The sequence below is a fragment of the Psammomys obesus genome, unplaced genomic scaffold, assembly GCF_907164565.1.
Source record: "Psammomys obesus unplaced genomic scaffold, mPsaObe1.curated_primary_1811, whole genome shotgun sequence".
NCBI lineage: Eukaryota > Metazoa > Chordata > Mammalia > Rodentia > Muridae > Psammomys > Psammomys obesus.
In genome coordinates, this window is record NW_026591598.1 from 19,126,516 (window position 1) to 19,136,278 (window position 9,763).

Here is a 9,763-nt window from a genome sequence, read left to right on the forward strand (position 1 = left end):
TGTGTGTGTGTGTGTGTGTGTGTGTGTGTGTGTGTGTGTGTGTGTGTATGTACATGTGGAGGTCAGAGGACAACTCGCAGGAGTTCTGCAGATTGAAGTCAGGTTCTTAGATCTGCCCAGCGAGCATTTTTACCTGCCATCTTGCTGGTCCTATATTAATGCTCTTGGTCCATCTACACTTTGAAGTTTTCCTTTTTTACAGGCTCAGAAACACAGGCTCAGCGAGGTTAAGCGACCTGCAATGTCACAGACCTGAGGAGCAGCGGAGCAGGGGCTCATGGGAAAGTCGGGTGGGCTCCAGGGTCGGCCTGGCACACAGTAGGTGCTTGGTGAATGAGTGACCCAGAGCCTGCCCTTTCCTCCCTGCCTTGGTGCTGTCTCTGCCCTAGCCCCCTGAGGGCCACTCTCTTACCTCCATTGGAGAGCTGGGGTGGGGCTGCTGGGATGGAGGCAGGGGTCCTGCCAGAGGGCGCCACGGCGTTGGAGCTCCTGCCCGAGCCAGGAGTCTTTGTGGGAAGGGTCTCCCAGGGCCGGGCATGTCGGGCTTCACAAGCTGCCTGGCCCACCTTCTCAGTCACTGCTACATCACGGCGTGGGGGTGCCAGGGTGATGAAGACAGAGGAGGCCACCCTCTTCTCTGGCTTGGAGGCCATGGTCGGCTCCTGCTGGGGCTGGGAGCAGAGGGGTTCAGGTTGTCACAGGGCACCCCGCTGGCCACACAGATGAGTTTGCCCAGGGCCTCCTCCTGTCTCCCACAAGGCAACCTCACTGTACTGGTGGGCCCACACCCAGCCTCACCAGAGAGGAGACCCAGGCAGGAGACTGGTGAGGTCTAGGCCAGCCTACGCTGCACAGTTAGGAAGGAGTGGAGGGAAGCAGGAGGGGTAGGGGACGGCCTTCAGATAGGCCAGGTGGCCAGGTCACAGGGGCCCACACACCCGGAAGGCCCCTCCCAGCGGCCTATGCTCCAGAGCAATGGACAGCCCTGCAGCAAGCAACTCTGGACACCTCCTCCAGAGCCGAGCCCAGCCCAGGCAGCTGACAGACACAGGCCCCTCCCTCACCTGAGATACTGAATCCCCACTGGAAGACAAGGTCCAAGGTTCAGGCCAGCTCTACTGGAAGGAAGAAAACAGGAATGTAAGAGCAGCAGGACGAGGAAAGGACAGAACCTGCTCTGTTCCCAGGCTACCCTGAGCACCCAACCTCTCTTTCATCAGTGACAAGTCCCTTGTCCAGGGTCACCCAGCCCTAGAGCTGGCATTTCAGCCCAGAGCCCTGCACTTCCTGCACTTGACTGCTCCATTCTCTTCTGCCCTCTTCATCCCACCCCCATCCAGCACATCCTTGATGCTGCTTCATCTCCAAAACCATGCCCTCGTTCAAGATCAGGCTCTCGGCCCCTCCCTCCCTCCCTTCCCTCCCTTTCCGTGTGTGTGTGTGTGTGTGTGTGTGTGTGTGTGTGTGTGTGTGTGTGTGTAGCAGCTGTGGGGAGCTGGATGGTTTCCTATCTCACCTCCTAACCCTCATCTTTCCAGAACATAAGTCCATTTCTCCTTTGCTTAAATTTTTAATGGCTAGGTAGCAGTGGAGCACGCCTGTAATCCCAGCAATCAGGAGCCAGAGGCAGGTGCATCTCTGACTTCGAGGCCAGCCTGGCCCACAGAGTGAGTGAGTTCCAGGGCTGCCAGGGCTTGAGAAACCTTGTCTTGAAAAACCACACACATGCACACACACACACACACACACACACACACACACACGAAAAGGTTTTTTTTTTAGACTCTCATTACTTCACAAGGATAACCCTACACTTTTGAGGTCTCACCTCTCCCAACCCTGCCATCTCCCTGACTTGGGGATGGGGTCTGGTACACAGGAGGTACCTAGCTCTGCCACTAAGCCACACCCACATCCACCTCAAGTTCTTTTAGCCACCCTTTCTTCCCCCAGAGTGTCTTTCTCTGTTGGAAGATCCAACCAGCTTTCTCCTCTCTCTGTTCCTACAGGGCTAATTTCAGCTCTCTCTCATAGGCCCAGTTTAAACCTCAGCTCCTCCAGGAAGTGACCCCTGACTTCCACCCTGGAGCGATGTCTGCTTCCTCTTGATGAGGACAGCCATGCTGGGACCTGCTGGCTCACTATCCACGTGTCTGATGCCCTCAGGAAACCCTGCCTGCCTTCAGCTGCCTGCATCATGAGCCAGAGAGCAGCTCACAGTGAGGGTGCTGAAGCACAGACCCAGGCAGAGGAAGCAGGGAAAGGCAGGCAGTGCATGGAGACAGCCGCCTCTGAGGCTGAGGTCCAGGCTGAGGTCCAGGCTGAGGTCCAGGCTGAGGTCCAGGCTGGCGGTGCGCTGGCCACATAGCACAGAAATCATCCCTGGCACCCAAATATAGTTCCCTGGCTAAAAATGTGCCCTTTATCTCCCTTCCTGGTTCTGTCTGGGCTACCATGACATGACCCTGAAGCCCAGTCACAGGCACTGGGGGAGGAGTGATGGTTAGTCTTAAGCCGTGGGGCTGGACAGTAGGGAGGGGTAACAGCCCCAGAGCCCCTGACAGCAGATGTGGAACCCTCCTGCTGGCTCACAGAGAAAAATGCCAAGAAAATAGCTCGGGGGGCACCAGGAATGGCGGTGCATGCTTTTAATCCCAGCACTCCAGAGGCAGAGAAGAGATGGGGGGTCTCCGTGTGTTGGAAGCCAGCCCACCCAGTCTACACGGTGAATTCCAGGATAGCTAGGGCTATGTAGAAAAACCCTGTCTCCAAGGCATGGGGGTCAGGATCTTAAAATATATATATATATATATATATATATATATATATATATATATATATATTTTGGGCCAGGTGATGGTGGTGGAGCACGCCTTTAATCCCAGCACCCAGGAGGCAGAGGCAAGCTGATCTCTCTCTGTGTTAGCGAACAGCCTGGTCCACAGAGTGAGTTCCAAGACAGCCAGGGCTACACAGAGAAATCTTGTCTCAATGAACAAACAAACAAACAAACAAACAAAACAAGAAAGAAAGAAAGAAAGAAAGAAAGAAAGAAAGAAAGAAAGAAGGAAGGAAGGAAGGAAGGAAGGAAGGAAGGAAGGAAGGAAGACAGACAATTATTTTGAAGCCAGGATGCATAGGCAGGAGGGACTAGGAGTTCAGGCCCAGCCTGGGCTACATAGTTAGATCCTATCTCAACCTCAGCCCCATAAATAAAACCTATTTTGTAAGTCGTCTTCAGAGGACATCTTAGAAGTGAAGCAGAAACGCTAACGCTTACAATTCATAAAGCCAAGAGCTCAGACCTCAAACCTCAGCTGTAGGGTGGCTCTGTCACAGGGTCCCAACAAGAGCTGGCGCGTGTCTCCCTGGCCCTCCAGCAGGCTTGGAGTCCTATCAGTGAACCATGCAACCTGAAAGTCCACCGGCACCCCTGGTCTTTTTCTCCCCTGGACCACACAAGCCTCCTCCCCCGACCCCAAGCTCCTCCCCTTCCCCCAAATGACCCAATCCAGACCAGCTTCTGGCGGTCCACACGTCCTAGGCGAATCCTCCGGGACAGGCTGTGGCTCTTCAGGAACCCTCCTCCAACCTCCTTAGCCCCTACTCTGACCCCCATTCCTTTCGGCCTGCTTTCTCGGAAACATCCAGCGTGGAGGCCAGATGTTCACAGCTGGGCAGCCATACCCGCCCCTAAGGTTGTCATGGAGCCGGGGGAGGGGGGGGGACCTCGGGGATAGGGCAGCGCTGGGGATTTTCAAAGCCCTGTCAGTTCCCATAAGGAGAGCCGGCTGGCGCTCCCCTTTGGCTCCACTGCCCCTGAGTTAACCCTGGAGCGGGGAGGCATTGTATGACAACTTCCCAGCCGACCCTCCACCCCCCATCCTTCCTCCCCCGGAGGCCAAATCAGACACCCAGATCCAGTTGGGTAAGCGGAGAAAGTGGGAACAAAGGGAAGGAAAGTCATTTCCTGTCAAGAGGAAGGAAGGAGGCTGAGAGCCGGCCAGTTAGCCGGCTAGGGCCGGCTTTAGGCTACAGGCCCTGGGAGGGGACCTGCTGGAGGCCTGGAGGAGTCCCCTCCTTCCTCGCTCACTCTGCCCCCACTCCTAAAGCCACCTCCGAGTCGCTTCCAAGCACTGCCCTTTCCACACAGACTCACAAAGCAATCTAAGTTTGGGGCCAGAATTAAATTTTGCTAGAGGTCGGAGTGTAAGTCCCCCACAAGACACGCCTCAGAAGGGTACTCAGAAGGGCTCTTTCCTACTCCAGTGAAAGGAAGGGGCACAGAGCTTGGTTCTCCCTGGGCCGTGGCTCTTTCGTACTGGGTGACCTTGATGCGGTTACCCAACCTCTCTGGGCTTGGATTTTTATTCATTCAGTGACTAGAAGTCTGCCCCGGAGGGTGTCTGAGAACAGGCCAGCTGGACATTCAGCTCCAGAGGGCAGGCGGAGCCCTGGGGCTGGTGGACAGTGGTTTCCATTGTTGAGAGCAGGAATCTGGGCGCTGCCCAGCCCCTCTCCCCTTGGGACCACAGGACAGGGCTGGAGAGGGGCAGAGTGGCTGCGTACACCTCGGGGACCGCCCATTTCCACACCCTGACAGGCCAGGCGGGAGGACCCCAGGACCTTCATTTCCCTCTCGGGACTGGAGCTGGGAACAGGCCCGGGGGACGCAGGAACTCGGGAACTCCGCGCCCTGGAGAAGCAGCAGAGCGGGCAGCTGGCCGGGTCACCGCGGTGACTCTTAATTCGATCCATGTGCGGGAGGCTGTTCTCTTTGTGCGGGAGCTTCCGCCCACCCCATCCCACTCCAGAGCAGGGACACGACCCCCGCGCAGTCCCCGCACTCTGCCTCCCAGTGTCCCCACGGCTGAGATCCTGGGACACACAGGGACAAGAGAACACAGGAACAGTCCCCGCCCCAAGCCCCCAAGCAGCGCCCGGCTGGGTCCACCGCGGTGGCCGAGAGAGTTGCCCGTGCGGCCACCTATGGGTGACCCTGCCCGGGGCGCACAGCCTGGACCCCCACGCCGCACCCGCTTACCTGCCGCGCGCCCCATGTCCCGGCCTCCACCGGCGCTGCGCCTCCGCCCCTCGCTCCCGCCCCAGCCTCCCTCTGCCCGCCGCCCCGCGCGCCTTACCATAAAAGGTGACGCTCGGGGAGGGGGCGCGGGCTCGCCCTACCTGCCCCCCCACCTGTGGCCGCGCCCCCTCCCTTTGTTCCCGCCACTCCTCCCCTCCTGGTGGCTCCTCCTCCGCTGCCCATCCACACGGTGCACGGGGTTGGGGGGGATCTCTGACACCCTCCACCTAGGTCACCTGGATGAGCCGCCTTACCTGCCCCATCTGGTAGAGAGGGGTACTCACACTCGGTTTGGCTCTGAGATTCTTCAGGGTCTTGCGTGAGGCTTGACCTGGGACTGCCACCCCGCTTTCCTAAGACTCAGATTTTTTAATCCCTAAAATGGGTCCCCACTGCCCACCTCGGCAACTTGGCCTGGAGTTAGAGCGATAACGCTGAGGGAACCAGGAGCTAACATAAACTGGGGTTGTGGGGCTTTTTCAAGAAATGCCTGGAGGAGGAGTCTCCAGAGACCCCTGTGAGGCCAATCACCTGGCTCTGCTGTCCTGGGCTGTCTCTTCCTTCTGAGCCTATTAATCCCTCTCCACGTGGGTCTCAGGTCCTGTGGTGGAAAGAGGCCCCTGCGAGAGACAGGGGAGACAATCAGGTCACCTGTTTGCTTCCTGGCCCTGTTACTGGCCCCTGGAAAAGCAAGGCCCTGAGCCCTGGGGCCTGGGATGGGGCTTCGCTGGGCTGCCCAGGTCCCTGGAGGCCTCAGGAGGCTGGGGAAAGGAATCTGGGTCTGATTCCCAGGCAAGCAGATTGTTCCTTTGATTAAAGCCACAATGGGGGGAGGGGGCAGGGGAGAGCTGGTCCCAGAGTCATCTGGAAGACAGGCAGGCCAGATCCACCCCCCCCCCCAACAACCACTCCTCAGGGTGGTCCTGGGATTGCTGCTGAAGGGACCACTACACCAAGAGAGGTCAGAGTGGGTGCCCGAAAGGTCAGCAGCATCCTCCTCCTCCCCACGAAGCCCCATACCCCCTTAATGGCCTTCCCTCCCTTTGCCATCAGCTCTTCCCCTTTGATTCTTAAGTCTACAGTCCCTGCAGTGACTGCCCTATCTAGAGGCTTTCATTTCGTCCCTTTGAAACCTGTCTTGTAACCCTTCCAGACTCTCCTACTGGGCTGATAGGACCCACCCCACAGACCGGACGCTGAAGCCAGAGAGGATCAAGGCTCGTCCAATGGGCACAGGGAGAGCTGGATCCAAGCCAGACCACAGGTGCCCCTCAGGCACACGGATCTGTAGTCCCAGAGGCTGGATCATTGCCACCATCCCCAGAGGAGAGCCAAGGATGGCGCTCAGTACTACACTGAGGCTACCTGTGCTCAAGGGCCCCTAGGTGCACTCCCAGCCTGGCCATGGGGCTTCTTCTCTGCAACAGGTGTGAAGTGGGGCACCAGAGGTGGGGAAGGCAACCAGGAGGAGTGCTCGGACCCTTTCAGCTGCAGAACCCTCTAAGTCAAAATGGAACCAGCCCCTCTCTGTACCTCCACCCTGTTCTCCGTCTACTCATCTACCCACTGTCCCACAGTGCGACAGTGAGACACCGAAGGGTTGATGGGCCCCACCCAAGGTCAAAGGGATCAAAGCTAGGATCCAGGCTTCCCCGCATTCACCCCCGCATACACTTGGGGCAGTCTGAGGCAGTATGGGGGGGTCCACGCACCTGCTGTCCTGTACCCCTGGCCTCTGTTCCTCCTCCTGCTGCTGCTCCCAGTTGGAGGATTGTCCTGACTCGAAGTCGCCTGCCCCAGCCTGGGTATCAATGGCACCGATAGGCAGGTGCCAAACTTCCTGCAATGGAAACCCAGGAAGTGTGCTGGCGGAGAACACACGCCCTCTGTCTGCCAGCTCATAGGCTCTGTTCCCCTCCTCCCCTCTGCCAGGCTCAGGCCAGCTCTCTTCCCTCCTCAGAAGTCCTAGCAGGCAAGGGGAGAGTCTTCTGCTAGGGCCACCATAGCTGCTCTGCAATTGGCAGCCTGGGGATTTCCACATCGCTCTTGCCTAGTTTCTGGAACATTCTGCCCACAGCATCTCCAGCCCAGCAAGATCCAAGGGCTCAGACCAACTGACTGGAGGGCAGAAAGGAAGTGTCTCTGGGAAGATGGCCACATTGCTTCCAGGTTCCCCGAGCCACAGTGTGTACCCTGGGCCTGGGATGCATGGGAGTGGCCTTTTGGCGGTCTCTCCTTGGTGAGCTTGCTGGGCCAACCCAGAACCAACTGCCTGGCCTGTTTGTTCCCCTCCATGGTGCACGGTGTAATTCCAGCACTCGGGGAGGCAGAGGCAGGCAGATCTCTGTTAGTTCAAGGCCAGCCTGGTCTACAATGTGAGTCCAGGACAGCCAAGGCTACACAAAGAAACCCTATGTCAAAAAAACCAAAAGAAAGAGAAAATGAAATAAAACCCTACATTTCTGGTAGCACATGTGTACCTGCATGAAGTGGGGGATGGGGGGAATCCAGTCCTTGGCAAACAGTCCCGGGAAGGCCCTGATCGCCCCCAGCTCCTGTCCCCATCTCCCTGCTTATCTGTCTGGACTGAAGTTGAAGGGGGCTGCATTTCCTGCCCACAGCTTCACAGGTACCCTGGTGGGCGTGGGGCTGGCACGGGGCTTTGATAGGGCCCAGATAGTGGCAGGACTGGGCTGGGGCACAACTGCGTCATTATCATTATCTTTGAGAGTGACCCTGGCAACCTGTTTGACCTTGGACAAATCGATTCTCTGGGCCTCACTCTTGCAACCCATGTCTGTGGCTTTCTTATAAGCGATGGGAAAACTATAGATAAAGATTGTGCTGGATAGTTTTAATGTCAACTTGGCACAAGCTAAACTCATCTGAGAGGAGGGAACCTCAACCGAGAAGACGCCTCCAGGAGCTCAGGTCGTAGGCGAGCCTGTAGGGCATTTGCTTAATTAGTGGTTGATGGTGGAGGGCCCAGCTCATTTGGGTGGGGGTCCTGCATTCTGTAAGAAAGCAGCGCCAGGAGGTGATGGCAACACACAACTTTAATCCCAGTACTTGGGAGGCAGAGGCAGGCAGATATTTGAGTCGGAGGCCAGCCTGGGTGTAGAGTTCCAGGATAGCCAGTTCTTGAAAAACTGTGTCTTGAAAAACCAAAATAAATAAATAAATAAGAAGAAAGGAAAGGAAGGAAGGAAGGAAGGAAGGAAGGAAGGAAGGAAGGAAGGAACGAAGGAAGGAAGGAGAAAGGAAGGAAGGAAAAGGAAGAAAGAAAGGAAAGGAAGGAAGGAAAGAAAGAAGGAAGGAAGGAAGGGAGAGAGAGAGAAAGAAGGAAGAAAGGAAGGAAGGAAGAAAAAAGAAAGAAAGGAAGGAAGAAAGAAAGAAAGAAAGAAAGAAAGAAAGAAAGAAAGAAAGAACGAACAAGAACCCAGGCCGAACAAGCCATAGGGAACAAGCCATAGGGAGCAAGCCAGTAAGCAGCACCCTCCATGGCCTCTGCATCAGCTCCTGCCTCCAGGGTCCTGCCCTGTTTGAGCTCCTGTCCTGGCTTCCTTCAGTGATGGACTACCCTGTGGAAGTGTAAGCTGAATAAACTGTTTCCTCCCCAACTTTGGTTATGCTGTTTCATGACAGCAATAGTAATCAAAAGATGCCTGGGACCTACAAGGCATTTCAGCTGTGACCCATGTGTGTACAGGACAGAAATTCGGGGATATTGTTGTGAGAGGGACAGCCTGCTAAAGGCAGGGATGTGGTTTTATAGGAGACCCAGGGATTAGCCCTACTTTGCCTTCTCTAATGCTGGCATGGCAACTGCCTTCTTTTGGGGGAACCCTCCCTTTCAATCTCAGTGTTCCAGAGGATTCGTCATAGGCCCCTGGCCATGTGTACATGACTCAGGGTTGGCCAATTATAGCAGCTATTAAATCCAAAATGAGCACCTGAGCTGTCCCTGGCCTGTGGCTGGGACGGTCTGGAAAGAGGCTGTATTTTCCTGGAGGGCTTGTTGGCTGGCAGGATGTGAGCCCGGAAACACTTGTAACCTTCCCTTGGACAAGTGCTGAGGGTGACAGCACAGAGCAAGATGGACAGACAACTGACGCCACACCTGAAATCCACGTTGGGGGTGGCTAGGCCAATTGCTTTCTTTGTTGTTGTTGTTCTGAGGCAAGGTCTCAAGCATCCCAAATGGGCCTCCAACTTAGTTTGCAGCTAAAAGTGACCTTGAACTTCTGACCCCTGCCTGAGGATGGAAACCAGAGCCATGAGCACAATAAACGAGCATCCTGCCAGGTGAACCACATACCCAGTCTTGCAATGAAAAAAAAGAAGCTTACTTTCTGCCCCCAATCCAGTTTAAATTCCGTGTCTGAGCTGAGCCAGGTGTGGTAGCCTGAAAACCCAGTGCTTGGAAGGTTGGCAGGTTGAGACCGGAACATTGAGTTCAGGGCCAGCCTGGTCTAGTCGCACTGTTATATTGCTGGGTTCCCAGTCAGCCTGAATCAGAAAGTAAGTGTGATGAATCAGAAAGTGAGTCTGAAGCCGCATATCTTTTGACAACCCCAGTATTTTGGAGGTGGAGGCAGGAGGATTAAGCATTTAAGGCCAGCCTTAGTTACATAGTGAGTTTTAGGCCAGCGTTGATGACATGAAACTCTGCCCCAAAAC

General features: G+C 55.9%; 1 protein-coding gene across 7 annotated transcripts in view; it reads right to left on the reverse strand.

Annotated features, from left to right (window-relative positions):
* Fblim1 (filamin binding LIM protein 1) overlaps positions 1–6,930 on the reverse strand; it is a 25,212-nt gene extending 18,282 nt beyond the window's left edge. Inside the window, exons 1-4 of one of the 7 annotated variants that reach the window (XM_055611442.1) lie at positions 6,796–6,930; positions 5,615–5,684; positions 1,065–1,115; positions 413–671 (exon numbers count right to left, since the gene is read on the reverse strand). In XM_055611442.1, coding sequence (XP_055467417.1) covers positions 413–653 — 241 coding nt within the window. In that variant the 5' untranslated portion in view covers positions 654–671; positions 1,065–1,115; positions 5,615–5,684; positions 6,796–6,930. Of the gene's footprint in view, positions 1–412; positions 672–1,064; positions 1,119–3,305; positions 3,414–5,044; positions 5,104–5,614; positions 5,704–6,795 lie in introns of those variants that run through there. The other 6 variants (XM_055611438.1, XM_055611439.1, XM_055611444.1 and 3 more) reach the window with 6 other exon arrangements.
* Positions 6,931–9,763: the final 2,833 nt, after the last annotated feature.